Source organism: Diabrotica virgifera, chromosome 7, assembly GCF_917563875.1.
Source record: "Diabrotica virgifera virgifera chromosome 7, PGI_DIABVI_V3a".
NCBI lineage: Eukaryota > Metazoa > Arthropoda > Insecta > Coleoptera > Chrysomelidae > Diabrotica > Diabrotica virgifera.
Window position 1 is genome coordinate 78,390,323 of NC_065449.1, and position 22,855 is coordinate 78,413,177.

The 22,855-nt window shown below is 31.6% G+C and overlaps 1 protein-coding gene across 2 annotated transcripts in view; it reads right to left on the reverse strand.

Annotated features, from left to right (window-relative positions):
* The window catches only part of LOC114346509 (myrosinase 1), a 68,988-nt gene that overhangs the window by 40,361 nt on the left and 5,772 nt on the right, over positions 1–22,855 (reverse strand). For both annotated transcript variants that reach the window (XM_028297257.2, XM_028297249.2), the window contains exon 2: positions 14,177–14,256. In XM_028297257.2, coding sequence (XP_028153058.2) covers positions 14,177–14,256 — 80 coding nt within the window. The remainder of the gene's footprint in view (positions 1–14,176; positions 14,257–22,855) is intronic.

The window sequence follows — 22,855 nt, forward strand, 5'->3', positions numbered from 1 at the left end:
AGGGTATCCCAATCTTTTTGATTATCAGCAACAAACATTGACAGATATTGACAAATAGTTCCATTATGTCTTTCGATCATTCCGTCTGATTGTGGATGGAGAGGCGTAGTTCGACTTTTCTTAATACCCAAGATTTTCATTAATTCTTGCCATAATTATGACTCAAAATTTCGACCTTGATTAGAATGCAACTCTAAAGGGACTCCATGTCTTGATACGACATGTGTTATAAATGCTTCTGCTACCGTAGTCGCTTCTTGATTAGGAAGGGGTGAAATTTCAGGCCATTTCGAAAAATAGTCCATTGCAACCATTAAGTACGTGTTTCATCTCTCTGTCAGCGGGAGTGGACCGGAATATCTACTGCAAGTCGTTCAAAAGGCTCTCCGGAAAGATATTGTGCCATTTTACCACGACTTCTTGTTCTAGGGCCTTTTTTAACCGTTACATAAATCGCATTTCTTAGACCAATCTTCTACATCTCGGTGACAATTAACCCAGTAAAATATGTCTCGAACTCTGGCCAGTATTCTTTTTACTCCAAAATGTCCTCCAGACAGGCTGCTATGAAGGTCTTGCAACACACTTTTAATGTGTGATTTTGGCAGTACCACTTGTTGAACTATACGTACTCCATCGGGACTTTCCCACTTCCGATTTAATAGACCATTCGAACGATATAGAGATTCCCATTGAGCCCAGTAAGCCTTTATAGTTCCACTGTATTTGGATATTTCCTGCCAAATAGGTCTTACTCAATTTTTAATCCATTCTCGTATGACTCTTAAGCCATTATCTTTCTTTTGACTCTTCTTGAGATTTTTCAAGGAAATTTGGTCATCATCTTCCTGTGTAACTGTGGTTGCCTGGAGACTTACTTCTTCAATTAAGTTTTCTTTTTCTTCAAGTCGGCATTGTCGTTCTAAACAGGGTCGCCTAGAAAGAATATCGGCATTGTTAAGGAGACGCCCTTTTCGATGTACTACGTCGAAGTTATACTGTTGGAGTCTCTCTATCCACCGAGCCACTTGTCCTTCCGGATTTTTAAAATTCATTGGCCACTGCAAAGTGTTATGATCAGTTCTGATTATAAAATTTCTGTTATAAAGGAAGGTATGAAAGTGTTCTAGAGCTTTTATTAGCTAGGAGCTCTTTTTTGCTAACGCAATAATTCTTTTCTGCCTTTCCTATTGTTTTACTAAAATATGCAATAACGTTTTCTTCACCTAGTGTTACGACAATTCCGTGGATAGATCCTACAAAGACAAAGTCCTTTGACGTGAAAGAAGAAGTAGTCACCTACGAGAATTTTCGGTAATATGAACAGAGTCCAAGGAAAGTCCAACAGAGTCGAGGAACCGAAGCTTTTCACCTCGAAATTTTTACAGAATGGATCGATTTGCTTGAAATTTTGAGAGTAAGTAGGTAAGTAGTGGATAGTCCAAGAATCAAAATCTATATGATGCCGAAAAGCGCTTTTACCATGGGGGGTGGTTGCCACCCCTTCTTGGGGGTGGAAATTTTTTATTATATTTTGACCGCAAAAGTTGATAAAAACATTAATTCTAAGCAAAAAATGTTCTATACATTTTTTTTTGATAAAATTAACAGTTTTCGATTTATTCGCTATCGAAAGTGTTATTTTTATATCGAAAAAATCAATGTTTTTGGATAATATACTCTTTTACGATTAACTCAATTTTTGCCACAGAAAATTTTTTTTCAAACCAAGTTCTTGGAAGTTAAATAACCTACAATTTCATATTTAAACATTTGTTCGTATCTCTGATGCTAATCTTTCTATTCCGAAGGAAATCGCATTTTTACAAAACTACAAAAATTTGTTATTCGCTTTTAACTCCAGTTTTTTAAAAAATAATCATTCTAAGCCAGTAAAAGTTTTAGAATCTATTAATAATACATAAATAAAGAAGAATGAATAAAGCCAATGACTAAAAATACCGCTAACTTACATTATTATGCTTCCAATTTGATTACTCCTTTTTTTTTCAAAAAAATATATTGATTTTTTAACCGTAACTTTTTATTTTTTTTTCTAAGAAAGTTTGGTAAAAAAAATTTGTAGGTTTTTACAAGATCTATAAGCCTATTAATATTAAATCTTTTTAAAATCTTCAGTTGAAAAAAGAGATTACTTTGAAAGGGTTGGTAAAGGTGGTTTTTGCATGCTATTACAAGTTTTAATTTTTAATAGCTCACTGAATTTTTGGCGTTAGAAAAATTTTTGCAAACCAGGTTCTTAAAAATTAAATAACCTACAATTTCATATTAAAACATATTTTCGTAGCTCTGATGCTAATCTTCCTATTCTGAGGAAAAGGCCATTTTTTCAAAATTACAAAAATTCGTTATTCGCTTTTAACTCCATTTTTGTAAAAACTAATCATTCTAAGCCGGTGAAACTTCTAGAACCTATTAATAATACATAAATAAAGAAGACCAAATAAGGTCAATGACTAATTTTAATGAGGGTGGTGATTAGGGGTTTGCTTCCGATAACTTTTTCTCTGAAAAATATAAGGACTCTTTTCATTATAAGACAATTTTTTGTAAACATATTAAAAGAAAAGCCGTATCTCGATAAAACTGGCTTATCGAAAAAATACTAAGAGCAAAATAATAATTTTATTGAAACGTGCACAAAAGTTTGGGGGGTGGATTAAGGGAACAAAACCCCATAAAATTTTTATGGGATGTACAAATTCCACTATTATTTTTTTTTCAGATGTTCCTACCATAAGAATGCCACATGTCCATTTTCAATAAAAAATCTCTAATAGTTTTCGATATATTGAAAACAATCGATTTTCATTTTGTAAATTCAAAGGGCTGTAACGTTTTTATGTGCACATTTGTACGGAGATAAGCTAGGTTCAATCGAACTACTTTTGGTTCCAGAATATGTGATTTAATTTATGACCTGCATTTTTGTTACAAACTGTAGTATAGGTTCCCAGTCAACGGGGAATATACGGCAATGAAAGAGCTGATGTACTTGCCAGAAAAGCATCAGTTTCAAAATAGGAAATATATATATTATCGGTTTACAACGTTCTCCGTCTTCCGATACCAGTTCGCCATTCCTCTCTGTCCGCACATTGATCTACTTGCAGACCTCTTTCATCCATGGCTTTGTTTATTCCTGCCTGCCAACTTTTCCTCGGTCTACCTCTTCTTCTTCTACCTTGCGGTTTCCAGTTTTGTATTTGTTTTGGGATTCTGTCTTCGTGCATTCTTTGTACGTAATCAAACCATTGCAGTTGTAGTTCATTGAATTCGTCATTTATTGTATGTGTGACCTTCATTATTTCTCGTATTCGTTCATTGGTGAAATGTTCTCTTCTTGATCTTCCTGCAGCTCTGCTCCAGAAATCCATTTCTCTGGCATCTAACATTCGTTTTGCTTTTTTCCTTCATAGGCCATACTTCGCAGCTGTACCTATGTTATGATGCTTTTCACTACGGCGTTATAGATCTTTTTCTTGTTTTGGTTTTTTATCTGCTTGTCCCAGAGTACTGAGTTTAGGAGCGTAATTGCTTTCCTGCCCTGAGTATTTCGTTCTTTAGTGGCTCCGTCCAGTGTTCTATCATTCGTGATTTTCATACCCAGGTATTTATATTTGTTACATTTACTGATTGTTTCTCCTCCTTCTAGTATCAAGTCCTGCTGCATTCCACCGATATTTATATATTTGGTTTTTCTTATGTTGATCTCTAGTCCCCATTTCCTGTATTCCTCTATTAGCTTTCTTGTCATGTAGCATATATCATCGTAGTCTTGTGCTATTAGTATTTGGTCGTCTGCGAAACAAAGAGTGTATGGTAGTGTATGGTCATTTAGTGGGAGTCCCATGTTCTTGCATTTCCGTTTCCAATTTTTAAGAGCTTGTTCTAAATATATGTATTTTAAAAAGTGTTGCAGAGAGGCAGCATCCTTGTTTGAGCCCTTTATTTGTCAGAAGTCTTTCGGTGAGTTTGTTTCCTTGTTTAATTCTCGTGGTCGTGTTGCTATAAAAATGTTTAATTATTTTTATGATTTCTATGTTTATATTTGTATTCTTCATTGCCTCCCATAACTTTACCAAAGGTACGCTGTCGTATGCTTTTTTCAGATCAATATATACGAAATGAATCTCTTGGTTAACCGCTGTTTTCTTTTCCATGACTTGTGTGATTGCAAAAAGGTGGTCAATTGTAGATCTTCCGGCTCTAAATACTGCTTGTTCTTCTGCCTCCATTTCCTTGTATTCATCTTCTATTCGGTTTTTTAACATCCTTCCGTATATTTTGCTGATTGTTGGTGTAACGGAAATATCCCTGTAGTTATCACATTGTTTTCGATCTCCTTTTTTGTATATTGCTGACATATACGATAATTTCCATTCTTGTGGGACTTCTTTGTTGTCGATGCATCTTTGTAGTAGTTTCCTTATATGCTCGTAAAGTCTTTGAGTTCCGTTTTTTATTAACTCGGATGGAATCCCGTCAGGTCCTGGTGCTTTACCGTTTTTTAGTTCGGTACATACTTTCTTAATTTCATTGGTGGATAGCCTTATTGGAGATCCTGTTACTCCTACTGTGTACTGGGATGGTTCTAATGTTTCGAATTCATTTCTTTTTTCTGTCAGTAGGTCGCTGAAATACTCCTTTCACTCATTCGGTGATATTGCAGTTACAAGTTCTTTTCCTGTCTCTTTGCGTAGATTTCTAAGAATTTTCCAGCTCTCAGTGGATTTCCTACCTCCGATGTATGTATTGATTCGTGTACACTGCTTTTCGTTGCAATAAAGAATATACAATCCTATCCCTAATACAAAATTAAACAGAAACAATATAGTGATACAATAAATAATACAATACAATAATATTACAATACAAACAATAATGGATCTCTGATAAAGTGATATAACATTTATGATAAAAAAGGATACAAATCTGAACTTAAATCATAAAAAATATCATGCCCGAGTACAAATATATTATGTATACCATGCGTGTATCTGACAAGAAATTTATAATGATATTGTATATTTGTTGTGAGCCTGTAGCCAGCAGAGACTGGATATTGAATGGTGCATTCATATCAAGTTTAATTAAATTTATATAGATAGAGTTTGAATGCTGTTGAAACTTAGTACATCCAAAGAAGATATGATCAAGCTCACCCTGCTTTCCGCAATGTTTGCAATTATCGTCTTCAATCACATTTATTTTATATAAATGACTTGGATAGCAAGCATGCCCAAAACGTAGTCGATTTATAGTCGTTATATATTTACGTGGAGCTTTAAAACTCTTAAACCAGGTACTTTGTGGAATCACTGGTTGTAAAGTGCTGTATCTTGTGGCTTGTGGGGTTTGTTAAGCAGTAAAGATTCCATTGATCTTTCCATATCGATAGTTGGTTTCTTTTAAAAATAGTAATAACATCTGATACACATAAAGAATATGACAATAAAGTGCCTGATGTTATACTGGATTTAGCTAAGTAGTCTACATACTCATTATCTTTGAGTCCAATATGTGCCTTAACCCAAATAAATTTTATATTGAAGCCAGAGTCTTCTAAATGCTTTAACATATCCTTTATTAAAAATATGACATGTAAGGGTTACTAAATGTTTTGGGCAAAAAAGTATTTTTGATATTCTGTAAAACTGATAGGCAGTCTGAAAGAATTAACGTTTTTTTAGTATAAGAGTTTTTAACCTCGACACCGTAAGGTACAAGAGGACGGCTAAGTAAGTAAGTAAGTATAAGAGTTTTTAATATATTTCAACGCTTCGAGTATGGCCAATGATTCCGCAGAGAAAATTGAAAACTCATTGAGAAGTTTGTACTTGAATTCGAAACCTCCTGAGGGTAAAAAATAAGCACAGCCAGTCCCTTCTCTTGATTTAGATGCATCTGTGTATATAACTGTTGCATCACTGTAGCAGTTCAAAATAGATTTGAGGATATTGTTGCTGATTATGTTGTTTTCGTTGTATGTGGGTATTATTACATCAATTTTATGGAAGAGAGCAAAGTAGTCTAAGGTTTTGTCTACTGTGTTTAATTTCTTTGAAAAAATAGGATTGTTCTGTAATGCAGTACATAAAGGCGGAGATGGTTTTTTAATCCAATACTGCAATACCTGTGAGTAAGATCTGATTCGGTAAGATGACATATACAGGAAAATAATTCGAAATTTGTAGTGTGCTTAAGTACCCATTTTTCGCTTAGTAAATTTCTTCTAATCTCCCAAGGAGGTTCAGAAGCTTCAACATGTATTGGTTGTATAAGAGTAGATCTCATAGCACCTAAACAGATTCTCAAGGCAGAATTTTGTAAAACGTCAATTTTTCTTAAAAGGTTTTTGGAGGCAGAACCGTAGAGAGTAGCACCATAATCTATAATGGATCGTATATAAGTCCTATAAAACAATAAAGATGTTTCAACATCGCAGCCCCACCACACTCTAGTTGTCATTCTAAGGAAATTAATACCTTTGCTACATCTATCCAGCATATATTGTATGTGTTGTTTCCAAGTTAGTTTTTTGTCCAGAATGAGGCCCAGATATTTGACATTATTTTTAAATGTAAAAGATTGATCACTAAGTAATACATCTTGGTTTATAGGAAGATTGTGTCTTGTAAAGACAGATACTGCTGATTTGTTAATTGATACATTTAAGCCGTTCTCTAAGAACCATGGAAAGAGGGAACTACAAACTGTACTTAGGTTTCGCATACCGTTTTCATATTTCTTGCTTTCCGCATAGACACAAAAGTCGTCTGCATATTGTATGATTTTGAATGGGATGCTGTTTATTTGCATCTTATGTATGTCAGAGGTGTACAGATTAAATAAAATTGGTGATAATACTGAGCCTTGTGGTATACCGTGATAATTATGTCGAGGACCTATTAGTTTGTTATTATGATCTCTGATGTAAATTACCCTATCTGTATAGAAACTGATTATTGTAATAACGAAAGCAATTGGCGTATGAAAACAATTTACCATTTTATGTTTTAAGATTGATAAACAAACGGAGTCATATGCTCCTTCCTTCAATATCTAAGAATAGTGCTGCTAAGTAGTTATTTTTAGTTAAGTTATTCTGTTCATCTACAACAAGTGTTGTTAAAGCGTCTAGAGTTCCAAAACCTCTTTTATAACCAAACTGGTTTACTGGAAGTAAATTCTCTTTTTGTAACCACCAATCTAATCTAAATTTTATAAGCCTTTCTAAAGTTTTAAATATACAAGACAGTAAGGATATTGGCCTATATGAACATACGATGTTTGGGTCTTTTCCGAGCTTAAGGATAGGAACAACTAAGATGTTTTGAAAGAATCGATAACTATATTTTTTTGGATGATATCATTGAAGATATTTAAAAGAAGTTTTTTAGCAACATCTGTTAGGTTGGTTAACATGGGGTATTTTATGTGATCGATACCAGGAGAAGTATTTATGCGGTTTTTAAGGGCAAAATCTAATTCAGTTTTAGAAAATGGTTTTAACAGGAAGTGATTATTTGAATGATGACTTTGTGTAGGTTGTGTAGGTGAATTTTGAGCAAATGTAGGACATACTTTATTAAAAAATTGTCTAATAGATTATCATTGAAGGGTTTTATACTAATAGGTGCTTTTCGATTTATTTTGTTGGCCTGTGACCAAATCTCCTTAGAGGAGGTATTTTTGCTTAAATTAGAACACCATTTAATCCAACTAGCTTTGGCTTTTTGTTTCAACTGTTTTTTAGTATAAGCAATAACTTTCTGACAGTTTAGATAATTATCAAGGCTTGGTGAACGTTTATACAATGCTAATGCTTCTTTTCTGTCATTGATTACCAGATCGCATTCTGGGTCCCACCATGTTGGAGGCGATCGATTTTTGGATTTAAAAATTTTGTATTGAGGAATAGATCCAATTGCAGCATCATTAATGCAATCTATTAGAAAACTATAATTTTGATAAGTATTGAAAGAGTTATTGTAGTTGGAAAACATGTTTTCAATTAAGGATGTATACAGGGACCAATCGGCTTTCTTGATATTCCATTTGCTTTTTGGATAAATTATTTCTTGTGAGGTGTTGATTATTGAAAAATTCATAGTTCTAGAAAAATGATTCGAGCCTAAGGTGTCAGATAAAACTGACCAAGTCAATTTACTGGATATATTAGCTGTGCAGAGTGAAATGTCAATCATAGATTTTTGCGTACCATATCTAGGAAGATATGTAGGTTTACCATTATTCAAAATTAAAAGATCTAGGTCTTCGATACTGCTAACAATTTGGTTACCAACTGGATCATTACGCAGTAAGCCCCATAGTAAGTGATGAACATTCATATCTCCGCCAATTAAAAAAGGTGATTTGATTTGTGAGAAGACATTTATCCAGTCGTTTTTGGATGTACTAATATTTGGTGGTCTATATATAGATAAAAAACTTAATTCTATTGTGTTACATTTAACGATAGCACCGCAAACTTAAATTCCCTCATTAAAATTGTTTCTAATATTTATTTCACGAAATGGTATATAGCCCAGTAAATGAACGGGAAATCCGGCGATACCGTGTAATTTTCAGGGGCACCTCCGAATTGCATGAAAATTTGGATTTAGGTTCTACTTACCCTCCACTTCAAAGTTGAAATTGTGCCGTTGGTTGCTTTTACTTAGGGGGTGACAGTCACCCCTTCTCGGGGGTGAAAAAACATACGTTCAAGATAAGACCGGAAATGGATAAATTGACTGATTTTAAGCAACTTTTGATCCACAGAGTTTTTTACTTAAGTCAATACTTTTCGAGTTATTTGCCATTGAAAATGCTGATTTTTCGAAAAAAAAAACTACGTTTTCAGACGGTTTTTCGCAAATAACTCAAAAAGTAAATATTTTATCGAAAAAAATATTCTTAGCAAAAGTGTAGCCTATAAAAACCCCAAAAAAATGGTGTATCAGTAAAGTCTACTAATCAAATAAAAACAAAGTTGTAGCTCATGAAAAATACGTTCTTATTCGTCTAATTCCAAATCGAATATTTCAAGGTGAAATGACCGAAAAATTAAGCAGTTTTCGGAAAAAATCCATTTAAACTTTTTTAAAGTGTTTATAAAAAGCTTTGTTTTCATTGTTAACAAAAGTTTTAGCATTAAAAATAAGCGAGTGACGCTCAAAATAAAGTTGGCCCTCTTTTTTTTTGTAAAAAATCATGAAAATCTCACCGTGTTTAGCTCCCCAAATAAAATTAATCGCTAACGCTTTACAAACTACTTACTTACCTATCTATTTTTTATATGATCTGTCAGTCTCACCGGTTTAAAGTGTTTATTTATGAAAGGGTTATGATTGAGAAAGCTTGAATGGGTCACTAATCACGAGTGTATGCAAATTTTGAACAGCCATATCTTAACCAATTTTTGTCTTACGAAGAAAAAAATAAAACTAGCATATTTATAATAGCAAAACCTACATTTTTTACTCTCTAAGATTTTTCTTATCACTTATACCTTTTAAATTATTTTGAAAAAATGAAATTTTTCAAAATTTTTTAAAATTTTTTTTACTATAAAACCAAATGTTTTCAAAAATAAGCACTTCAAACCAATCAAACTTACAGATCATATAAACAATACACATACAATTAGAATAGATGGTAAAGCCAAACGATTAATTTCATTTAGGGTGCTAAATAGAGGGAGGTTTTCACGATTTTTTTTTACCGAAAAAAGGGGCCAACTTTTTTTTCAGTCTAACTCGTTTATTTTTGATGCTGTAAACTTTTGTGAAAAACAAATAATAAGCTTTTTTTCGAAACTTTAAAAATGTTCATAAGGTTTTCCCGAAAAACGCTTCTTTCTTCGGTGATTTCGCGTTGAATTATTCGATTTGGAATTAGACGAATAAGAACGTATTTTTCATGAGCCACAACTTTGCTTCTACTCAATTTGTGGACTTTATTGGTACACCGTTTTTTTCGTTTTTTTATAGGCTACACTTTTGCTAAAAATATTTTTTTCGATAAAATTTTTATTTTTTGAGTTATTTGGGAAAAACGGTTTGAAAACGTAGTTCTTTTGTCAAAAAATCAACATTTTAAATCGTGAATAACTCGAAAAGTATTGACTTACATAAAAAACTTTATAGAACAAAAGGTGCTTTAAATAAGTCAATTTATCAATTTCCGGCCTTATTTTAAACACGCGTTTTTCACCCCCCGAGAATGGGTAAATGTCACCCCCCATGTAAAAGCAACCAACGGCACAAATTCAACTTTGAAGTGGAGAGTAAGTAGAACCTAAATCCAAATTTTCATGCAATTCGGAGTTGCCCCTAGAAATTACACTCCAAAACGGTCATTTATTGGGCTAATAGTTGTTTTAATTAAAATTGCAACACCTGCATACCCGAATTACATTATAACCTTTAAATGTATAATTTTTTGGTTTGAACCAGGTTTCACTTAATAATACAATATCAATATTTTCAGTTATTAAAAAATGAATTAAACTATTTTTAAATGAAGTAAAAGACAGACGTACTCTCAATCATTGAGAGTACGTCTGTCTTTTACTTCATTTAAAATGAACTCTCACATGCAACCCATTCAATATTTAAACTATTTTTATTCGAAACAACGGATCTACCGTTCCATTGTAAAATTTTTAATGATTTAAGTTCTGGGTACATGTTATTTATTAGTGATATCCTCTAAAATCGTTTTTATACCATGGTAAATACTATCTTGACTCATAGTTTTTATATCATCTACAGCAGGGGTCACCAATTAGTTTCACTGAGGGTCCGTTTCGAAAACCTATGACACTTCCGGGGTCCGGATTTATGCTGCCTGTGTCTGACTGTTCTGATTTGGTTTCGTTGTGGATTCTTGTTAAAAAATATCCCCTATAAACAAATCTTGCAGAAGGGTGCCAGGCGAAATTTTTGGCAGAATTTGTTTAATATATTTTTTAACAAATTCAAAACATCACCTTTTTGCCCGCGAAAATATGTTTTTAGCATTTTTGGGTCATCTTAAATAAAAAAGATCTGTCAGTTTATTAAAACTTAAGAGTTTTCCAGCATCTCAAATGCATATTTTCGCATTTTTCAGATTTTAAATCGCTTATAACTCGAAAACGATCAACTTTTCAGAAATATTTTTTTTCTATACAAACTACATGTGGAGATACATTTTTCGAGGCAAAAAAGTAATTTTGAATTTGCTTAAAATATTGTTTCACCCGGCACCCTTCTGATTTGTTTAAAGGGGACATTTATGAACAGGAATCCGCAAAGAAATCGAGTCAGACACATTTTTCATACGAAAGTGGCCTCACACATGGACTAATATGGAAAGGAAAACTAATATTATCTGATTGTTTTTTTGGTTACTTTATACTTTTCTGTAAGTTTTCCTGGTAGGTACAATAAATAAAATATAAATTCATTGTGTATTGTTTTGATGTTATTATCAGTATATTTTGAAAACAGCAGTATTGTAAATTGTTACTGAGAATATTTTAAAAATTAGGAATTTATATTTTTAATGCTAATGAAGTTTTTAGACATCTTCAATTTTGTAGAAAGGACACTGAGCAATTTAAAATAAATAATCATAGTACAAAATGCTAATTAACATGTTATCTTTTCTACATTAGTTTCAATGCAAGGTGTTTGTTGCAAACTTATTAAATCTGAAAATTATTTTAATTAAATGCACATCTGAAAAGTACTCCTACATATAGTAGAGAGGCAATGAATATAAAAAAATGCACATGACTATTTTATATTACAGCTTACTTAATTTCAAAATTAATGATTAGTAAGTATAACAATAAGGGGGAAACTCTTTACAAAATTAAATTATCGAGAGAAAAGTGACATTTTTTTATGTACCACCTGTCTGAAGTTTTGAGTGAGTTTAGTGCAACTGAGTCTCATTAGGGAGTCGAGATATTCATCTGTTAAGTGAAATCTCTACCAATTTTTAATAAAGTTCATTCTTGATAAAGCGGCTTCGCACACATAAGTTGAGCCAAACATAGTACACAATTTTATGGCCAAACATTTTCAAAATTGCCAAACACTAGGTATATTCTGAATTTATTGACGGTCCGCGTAAAACTAGCTCACGGTCCGGATGCGGACGGCGGTCCGCTAATTGGTGACCCCTGATCTACAGTTTGAATATTTGTGATCAAATTAAAAATATAATTGGAAATGAGTGTTTCCAATACTCTCTGATCTGATTTGTTTTGACAAATTGGGGTTTTTAAATTAGCAGGAAGTGGTTTGGAAGGCCCAAAATTATAAGGGAACATGGGTGAATTGTTTTGTGATTGGTTTGGTGATATTTTTCGGTTTTTAGCTATATTATAGTGGCTTGAGGAGGGTTGGGATTGGGATATATTATTTGATGATATGTTTTGATTTTTATGTGTGGCAGTAGAAGGGGTTGATTTGTTTGAAAATGTTGGGAGGGGAGGAAAACTGTCTTCGATATTGTCTAGTGTGGAATATCTATTCTGAATGAACAATCCCGAGAAGGACGATTCACAGTAATTTTTTTCCTCGATAAAGGAAATTTTTTGCTCAATCATTACGTTCTTTATCTTCTTTTGATGTTCGTATTTTGGACACATCTTGGATATGGAATGATCTATCTGGATATGAACATGATCTTTACTATTACAATGTATGCATTGAACATCATTATCTTGACATGTATGATCTTCATTTTTGATTTTTCCACATTTTATGCAATGTGCTTGTGGACTGCGACACTGCTTGGAAATGTGTCCAAATCTTAAGCAATTGTAACACTGTATTACTTTTCCAATGTAGGTTTCAACGGGAAAAAACACACTATTTGTTGAAATGTAGCTAGGAAAAATATTTCCTTCGAATGTGACTATCATTGTCCTTTTGGGTACATAGTTAGTTTTTCCATCGGTGTCAACTTTTCTGTAAGTTCTTTTAAAGGCTGCTATGGGGGAGGGAGATTTACTATTATCTAACAAATACTTTTCATCGTATTGAGTATCAATATCTCTTATTAGGCCTCTAATTTCTAGTAAATGGTTAGGGACATACGCTACTAAGTTTTGGTCTTTTAATTTTATATTTTTAACCAAATTATTTGCATCTACGATTGATCTTAACAAAACTTTAATTCTATTTTTTACAATGGCTTTAGTTTCAATAATATTAGGAATGTTCAATTTTTTTGCAAGATGTCTGCAACAGTAAGTGAATGTAAACGGCCAATATCCTGATTGTTTGATTTTTCTATATATACAAAACGTTATTAAAATTGTACTTATCTGATGCAACGTTGAACAATTTTTTCTCTACAACTTTTTGCGAAGGTGGGATTTGTTGTGTCGATACTTTAATAAGATCTCTGGTTTTAGTTGTAAGTTTCGCAGTAGAATCATCCAAATTTTCGATTAAACTTGATTCAATAATATCCATTTCACTATTCTCACTAGCACCTGGAAAGTTTCACCTAATGGTGTCCCTGGGGAAAAAGCTTACCCCATTGGGGGGTCGCTTATAGCACTGTTTATGGCACTCAATCAATATCAGTTTTTAAATCACACCAAGTGTCCTTTTTTCTACTAATTAACTCGCTAAATAGTTCATTTTATTAAGAGCAGATTTTACTGGGCACTGTCAGTTTGACGTTTTGCGTGACAGTGGATGGGAATAGTTAATATTAATTATACTAATTGTTAATAATAGACATTTTTGAATGAAATACCAACCGCATAACTTCAAAATCGCATAAAAATAATCCGCATAAAAAGAGACCTTACTGTATTTATAATTTAGTAGCACGTGAATTATGATAAAAATTTACTCCATAGCAAAAAAAATATGAAAGATATGAATCTGTAGAAATATATTAACATAACCTTTCTTGAACCTAAGGCAAAATAAAACAAAAAAAATATTAACAGAACAAAAAAGAAGAAATCACTCAGAAAAGAAGAAATTTACCGAGTAAAAAGTCTAGTCTAGAAGGAGACTAAAAATATAAAGAAAATTCGGGTAAAAGGCGATATAGCTAAAACATGTGTGGTGTGTTTGTGTGTCTAAGTATGTGTGTGAGTGTAAATCTATACATATTTTGTGCATCTTACCTTCTATTTGAAATGCAGCAGTTGCACATCCAAAGATAAAATCAGGCGGAAACTTTTTGTTATTTAGTGCATCTAAAAATCTAAAATACAAAATCTAAAATATTAGGAATCCAAAGCTATCATTAAATTAAAAATCAAATGTCCTGTCAAGGTACGCCAGTCAATGGAAGCAAGAATAGGATATTATCTCCGAATTCTATCCTGCTGCATGAATTTTAATGAAATTGTGGGCCTAGCCTCTACTTATCTCCTATTCAAAGTCTACCCTACGCAGATGTGTGCTTTTATCTTGGGGGCGGTTCCCACCCCTTCTTAGGGGTGGAAAATTTTTTGGTTAAAATTACGACGGAATTCGCTAGAGAACCTAATTCTAAGCAAAAACTGTTCTATAATTTTTTTTCAAAACTCATATACTTTTTTGAGATATTCGTGGTTGAAAATTGGCCATTTTCATTGAAACATTTGAAACCTTTTCGAACGGTTTTTTGCGAATACCTTAAAAACTATGCATCTAACGGAAAAAACTATATTAAACATTTTTGTAGGTTATAGAAAAAGAAAGAGACGCTTGCCTTCATAAATCTTCTGGTTATAATACAAAAAAAAATATGGTAGGTGAAAATAGTTTGTTTTTTGGTACATTCTCAAATTGGTGTATTCAACTTGAAATAACAGAGAAACGGTCGATTTTAGGTGTATAATGCTACCAATACCTTTTGTAGTGCTTGAAATGACCTTTAAAATGAGCTATATTAAAGGTCCAGTGCATTAAAATTAAACGAGATATGCTGCAAACAAATCTGATAACTAATGTATTTTAAGAAAAAATGAGAAGTGATTTTAACCCCCATCCACCAAAATGTAAATTCATCGTTTTTCTTTCACAATACCTTTTAATATAGTGTTATTTATATGTTCAAAAAGTTAGACCGGTTTAAAATGAATTGTTTTTGAAAAAAAAAAGATCAACTTATAGAGCGCATTTTTAAATTTTCTTAAATATCTTCCTTTTTCTCCATGTAACTTGTAGGGGAGTGCAATTAGAACGAAAACATGCATTGTTTCGGAAAAATTCAAACAAGCTTATATTTTTCTAAAACTTTTTTGTTAGTTGGCCCCCGGTTTTGGGCCAGCTGACACATCATTTGTTAATAAGCTTTGGAACACGTAACTAAATAAAAAGAAAACAGCCAGGCTAAAATGCGCCGGTTAAATTTAACACTACCTCCCGGGCTATTGCTATGTGCTGTCAACATCGACCGCGATGTCATGGATATGCCTCAGATTCACAGTTTACTTTAATCGATATCGACACTCACTTTATCTTTCCTCGATAGAGGTCACTAAAGGCATATGTTGGTAGAATATTTAAATATATTTACCATCCAGTCGGTGCGTTTTAATTTAATTCAGTCTTCTTGCAAAGCCTCTTTGATAGCGGGTAAACCTAGAAACACGTGTCAGAGGATGGCAAGAGACTCGGATTATAGGGGAGTGCAATTAGAACGAAAACATGCATTGTTTCGGAAAAATTCAAACAAGCTTATATTTTTCTAAAACTTTTTTGTTAGTTTATATACATGTTAAAGTAAAAAGTTCTACTTGCAGATTTGGCCGCTAATTATTTATTAATTATTTAAAAAATAACAATTATTTTGTTTAAATAATTTTAAAAATATTGTTAAATTCATCATTTTACTTTGATCAAATATGTTTCTATTTCGTTTTTGATTATGCTGAATCCGAATATGGCATTGTAATTTGAAAATTCTTATACAGAAGCTCTTATACAGTGTGTCTGCGTAGCTAGGAACCACATGGAAATTTTTTTTATTATCAATTTTACGAAAAAAAGTTACTCCTAATAAAATGCTCAGGATAGTCAAAAATCTAAAACGCAACCATCAGATATCAAATTTTATCAATTTTATACGAGTTATGTCAAAAATATGAATTTCGTTAAAGAGTAAAGTACCTTTATATCCCAGAATATCAAAAAATGCTATTATGAAAATTTGTTTGAAATTAAAAATGATGTCAAAATAAATAAAATAAATTTCGACCAAGAGTCAGGATTCTGTTAACCGAGATACGATAGTATCAAGCGGCACCGCTAGGAGGAGCTTCTCCAACAATGCGTCTCAGAATACTTTAAGAACACTTGGTCATTTTGTACTCTAAACCGAGTAAAGCATGAAAAAGAAAAAGAAAATAATCGTTTTCGTTCTACTTGCGAGTCTACTTGCAATAGCCTCTTTGATAAAGGGTAGAGACCCAGAAACACTGTGTCAGAGGATGGCAAGAGACTCGAATTGAATCAAAACGAAAACGATTATTTTCTTTTTCTTTTTAAAAATTATACCTATATTTACAATTACATCATTCTAATCGAAAAAAAAAAATTTCAATTTTTTCTCAAATTACGGATACTCATCATAATTTTATTACAATCATGATAACTATTTTAGGGTCTAGGACGTTTCATCGCCGCCGTTTCGATGCCGCCAGTTCGATGCCGATGCCGGCCGATTCATCGCCAGTCAATTAATCGCTATCTGATATATTTCCGAATTTTCGACAGTTACAATTATTAGTTATTTTTAGTATTAATTAGGAATTCTAGGAAATGCGAGATATGACGGCGATGAAATGGACTGGCGATGAACCGGCGGCATCGAAACGGCCGGCGATGAACCGGCGGCATCGAAACGTCCCATTCCGCTATTTTATTATCACTTTTACGAAAAAAAGTTATTCTTCATAAAATTCTCTCCCTGATCTAAAATCTAAGATACAATCATCAGATAATTTTATACGAGGTATGTAAAAAATATGAATTTTTCTTAAGAGTTAAGTGCCTTTATTATTCACAATATTTTAATTAGAAAGATTTAATTGAACACTAAAACAAATTTTTTAATTCCAAACAACTTTTCTTAATAACAATTTTTGATATTGTGAAATGTAAAGGTACTTTACTCTTGAGTGAAATTCATATTTTTTGACATACCTCGTATAACATTCATTCAATTTGATATTTGATGATTGCATCTTAGGCAGACCGCACATCAAAGAAACATGAAACGTAAATTACGTTTCATGGAAATAAACCACTGCTAAACAAATATACATCCGGCCATTTATGAGACTCTCCGAAAATAAAAATGTGTCATGAGCATGAATCACACTCGATTCATTGATAGGCGGACTTTGAGATTTGTTTAGCAGCGTTTTCTTTTCATGAAACATGTTTTTCGTTTCATGTTTCATGTTTTTCGTTTCATGTTTCTTTGGTGTGCGGCTTACCTGAGATTATATGCGATGCAGAGTATTTTATAAAGAATAACTTTTTTCGTAAAACTGATAATAAAAAAGTTATCAATAGGTTCCAAGTTACGCAGACTTACTGTATAAGAGCTAAAAAAAAATTTTTTGCTGAACATTTATTATTGTTGAAGCTTATTATTAAATGTATTTTAGGTAAGTTTTACAGAAAAAAGTTTTGATCACTTTGTATAAACATTTTTTTAGCTGGTAATTTTCGGTTTTTGTATTACATTTTTGTTATCTTTCTTAATTTTCTTAAAAAGAAATAGTTTATTTCATTTCTAAAGTAAAATAATTAAGTGCATTTTAAGGATAAGATCCTAAGATTTAAAAAAGCACTTATAAAACTGTAATAGATCTGCTCAAACTTGAGTAATACCGTCTTCAAGTGGTGGTAATTCTATAAAACTATGAAGGTTTCAAAAATTACATTTTTTGAGACGTCATATCATTTGAATTAAATTTTTGAGATTTTTTTTAATGAAACATCATTTAGTAAGATGATTGAAAGGTAAGGTGTGCAAAATTGAGAGTTTTATAAGAAAAATTGTATTAGTTACACATTTTTAAATCATTTTTAAACAAAATTCATGTAAGGCTCATTTTCCGCCCACACCGTATTATGCCCATACATTTTATTTCTTTCTATTATAACCATTTGATAGCTTAATTATTCTTCTTTCATGTCCAATTTGTAAAATTTCATTTGATTCGTTAGTTAAAGAATTACATTAAAATAACTCAACCGTGCACTTCGCCGTACGTTAATTTACAGTGCGCCAATGTTTGTGAAAAGGGTGACTTTGACGTTATAAATAAAAAATTATAGAAGATGCAGATTTAATTTTAGAAAATTCTTTATATGTTTTTTTTGTAAAATTTTCTGAATTTTTCAATGGTTTTGTTTCTAAAACTTATATTTTCGGAGTTATTTAAAAAACATCTAATTTCGTAGTTCATTTGTTTAATAAAAAATGAAGCACCCACTTCTCGAGTAGAACTTTTTGATATGTTGCTTATTAAACATTTCTTAATGAAATTATAAAAAGTTCCATCTTGTTTGATTTTTTCCGAAGTGAAAATCTATATCCACTCCCCTATTGAAAATGATAAGAGATACAGTAATGAAAAATAAACAAGAATTTTTTATCTGAAAAGCCCTACATTTTTGCGTGGTATCTTTTTTTCGTATCTCTTATCTTTTTTGTGTTACATGGAGGAAAAGGAAGATTTTTAAGAAAATTTAAAAATGCGCTCTATAATTTGATATTATTTTTTTTCAAGAACCATTCATTTTAATCCAGTATAACTTTTTGAACATAGAAAGAACACTATAATAAAAAGTATTGTAGAAGGAAAACAATGTATTTAAATTCTGATGGATGAGGGGTTAAATATACTTCTCATTTCTTCTTAAAATACATTAGCGATCAAATTTTTTGCAGAATATCTCACTTAGTTTGAATGTAATCGACATTTAGTATTGCTCATTTTAAAAGTCTTTTCAAGCACTACAAAAGTTATTAGTATCATTATACACCTAAAATTGGCAGTTTCTCTGCTATTTCAAGTTGAATACACCAATTTGAGAATGCAGCAAAAAAACAAACTCTTCTTACCTACCATATCCCTCTTTGTATTTTAACTAGAAGATGTTGTTCTGAAGCTATTTCCTTGTGGCATTTTTATGATTAACTATTTATATGGGAAATAAGCCACAATTAAATTGAAAAAAAAAATCATTTTATTAACGTTTCGACGCCCAAATCGGGTGTCGTTGTCAAAATACAAAATACTACTAAATTAAACAAAAATGTTGTTGCTAAGTAAAATATTCTTCTAATAGACGAAGTATTAGAAATGGTATACATTTTTATTCTTCTAATAATTTATTTAATCTGACTCATTTATATTGGCAATTCAGACATATATTATACATTTTAAAGTAGAAGACTTTAAAATGATATTGTCAATATTTATGAGTTGCAATCCTGGGACGACTTTACTGAAAGATAGTTCATTCGATTACATGAAATCAATTCCAACTCAAAAATATCCGTCACAAAAAAATCATAGCATGTGATCTGTCTTTAAAAAGACAACCAAATGCAACGATGGCAGTAAAATTCTCGCGTTAGAGATTCCATAGTAAATCACGAAGGAAAACCAGGAAAAAACCTCGTGATACTATCCCGTCATCGTAACTATTTGGTCTTACATTTAATTTACTCTCAAGAAACTAATACCAAATTGTGACTTTAATATGTTTAAATTATAAATAATATTAATAATACATAGATATACAATAACTAATATTAAAATAAAATATGTACTAACTCGATATGTTATTGACTTACTAATCATGGTATTTTCTTTCTATTGACTTCCTCTTTCAGTATGGGTAACCACATACTACTGCATTCTGCCGAGGAATTTGCGACACAATTGGTTTCATTTAGCATAATTAGAGCCGCTTCTTTGATTTTTCTCTTTTTACTATCTGATTCTTTCAGGACTATACTTGAATCTCTACTGAACTCTATGTTCATTATCCCATGCGTGTTGGCATATTTGAGATCTATCAAATTCTCTATTTTTAATATAAGACTGATGTTCACTTATTCTAACGTTTAATGGTCTTGATGTTTCACCTAAATAAAATTGTTCACGTTCACAAGGTATTTTATAAATGCAATTCTTTGTTCTTTCTTGTTCATTGTTAGGTTTAGTATTAGATAGAATAGATCTCAATGTAGATCTTATAGATCAATGATAGAATAGATCTTATAGATCTTGTAAAATCCTACAAAATTATTTTTAACAAACTTTCTAAGATAAAAAATAAAAAAGTTACGGTTAAAAAATCAATATATTTTTTTTTAAAGAAAAAAAGGAGAAATCCAATTGGAAGCATAATAATGTAAGTTTGCGGTGTTTTCAGTCATTTCATTGGCCTTATTTATTCTTCTTTATTTATGTATTATTAATAGATTCTAGAAGTTTGACTGGCTTCAAATGATTAGTTTTAAAAAAACTGAAGTTTAAAGCGAATAACGAATGTTTGTAATTTGGTAAAAAATGTCATTTTCTTCAGAATAGAAATATTAGCATCAGAGATACGAAAAAATGTTTAAATATGAAATTGTAGGTAATTTAATTCCCAAGAACTTGATTTGATAAAATTTGTTCTACAGCAAAAATTTAGTGAAATTGTAAACGACCTAGTTAAATATTTGTATAATATTTAACCTTGACACCATGACGTCCAAAAATTGTGAAATTTGCTTAGCTGAATTTTCTGAAAACGAAAAATATCAGATACGTTGCCATGGAGATTGTAAACGGTATTTTTGCATCAAATGTTCTGGTCTCAACAAAACAACGGCAAAAACTCTACTGGACCCAAAAAATTCTCATTTAAGATTTTTCTGTACTTTATGTGATTCGCCTAGTCTCAGATATCTAAATGAAAAAATTAACAATCTTTCAAAAAATCAAATACCACAAGAGAATTTTGACGCCTTAATTCAAGTTACAAAAAAACTCACTGATAATTTGCCAATTTTCATCGAGACATATGATTTATTAACCAAAAATGACGGCAAATTAGACTATATTACGAAAAAAATTGACGAGATACATAAATTAAATAACCTGCTAAATCCTGAATATCTTTTAAAATCGATAAGGCAGATGGAACAAGATATCTTCAATATGTCGTCAGTTTTTTTCGGCTGTTCCAATGACACGATTAGGTGCAAGTCCAAGATTCAAATTCATCTGAGATAAAATTGGGACTAGATAGGCTCTCTTCAAACGTAAGTGAAATATCTAATCAAATGAGTAATCTTTCAAATAAACTACCTGCTATACCAACGAAGAAAGATGTATCGAAGAGAGACATTGTGTATGCCACTTCAAGTACTCAAACTAGTGTTGCCCAAAATCGGTCTTGGTCTTGCAGTCTTGGTCTTGTTCTTGCGTTTTCGCAAGACCAAGACCAAGACCGCCTAATTTTAGCAAGACCAAGACCAAGACTTAGCATGCAAGACTTAAGCAAGAACAAGACTAAGTCTGCGAGACTCCTGCGTCTTGCGGTTAGAACTGAAAGTCGTTTTAGGGAGTATATAGGAGAATAAAATATTTTGCACATCTTTAACAGCAGATGATTTCTTTGCTCTGAACTTGATTGTCCAGATTTTTGGTACGAGTGTACCAATCAAACTGTGTTTTTAAATACATATTTTCTTAACATTCTGTTTTTTAATTCATTATTTATGTTGGATAATAAAAAACTTAGGTACTTTTTTAACTAGCCATGTTTTTCATCAATGCAGAGTGTTTTAAATAAGTATGGTAACCTTACAGGGTAATTCAGCACGAAAAATAATGACAGTTTGATTTGATTTATAAACATAGGTACATCCTATTAGAGGTAAAATTCAATAGCTACACTTTGTACTTGATGAGTTTTTCCATGAACACAATTATTGGATATTGAGAAGTTAATGAATTTATCTCCATAAAGTATCATGACGTTGAGATTCAAAATGAAATAGGTAATGAATACAATGTTAATAAATAATTATTAAGTACATAAATAAGTTTATACGAAACAGTTGCCTCTATAGAAAATCACATGTGATAGAAACAGAAGTAATGTTACTGTTAAAATATCAACATCCATTTTATACATACAAAGGTACCTATACAAAATTTTGCTGACTTACAACTACTAACGATCTATCAAAAATAACAGTCTATTCTTTAAAAAATGAACAATAAGTTTCGTTGTTTGAAAATAAATGCCATTATTTTCGGCGACAGCCACAAAAGTCGCCTGCTTAACCATAAAATAGATAATGTTACCCATTATGTAAGCGTAGGCTATCTGTTACAAAGAAATTTAAACCCATATTTTTTTAATCAATCGCCGAACAGATAATGCACACGAATAATATACAGTTTCAACAATACAATATAACACACAAGTCGCCTGCTTGATCGCAAAATAGATTATGTAAAATATTTGCTACAAAGAAATAATTTAAGCTCATTTCTTTAATCAATCGCCGAATAGATAATGAACACAAAAATAATAAACAGTTATGTTTAATAATGTATTGTTTGAAAGATCACTAAATAATATGTATTACCGATTCGGCACTCCAGATTGTAAGGAAAAATTCACTAAGGGAAATAATAAGTTTTAATGAGTTTTACCTTGATACCGAAATTCAGAATCATGCACTTAGTGAAGTATACCATAAATTATCTCAGCAATTAGAATAGAGCCCCAGTTGATTTCTTCAGAGCTGGACAGTACCGTATTGAGTTCAAATTGACGAATAT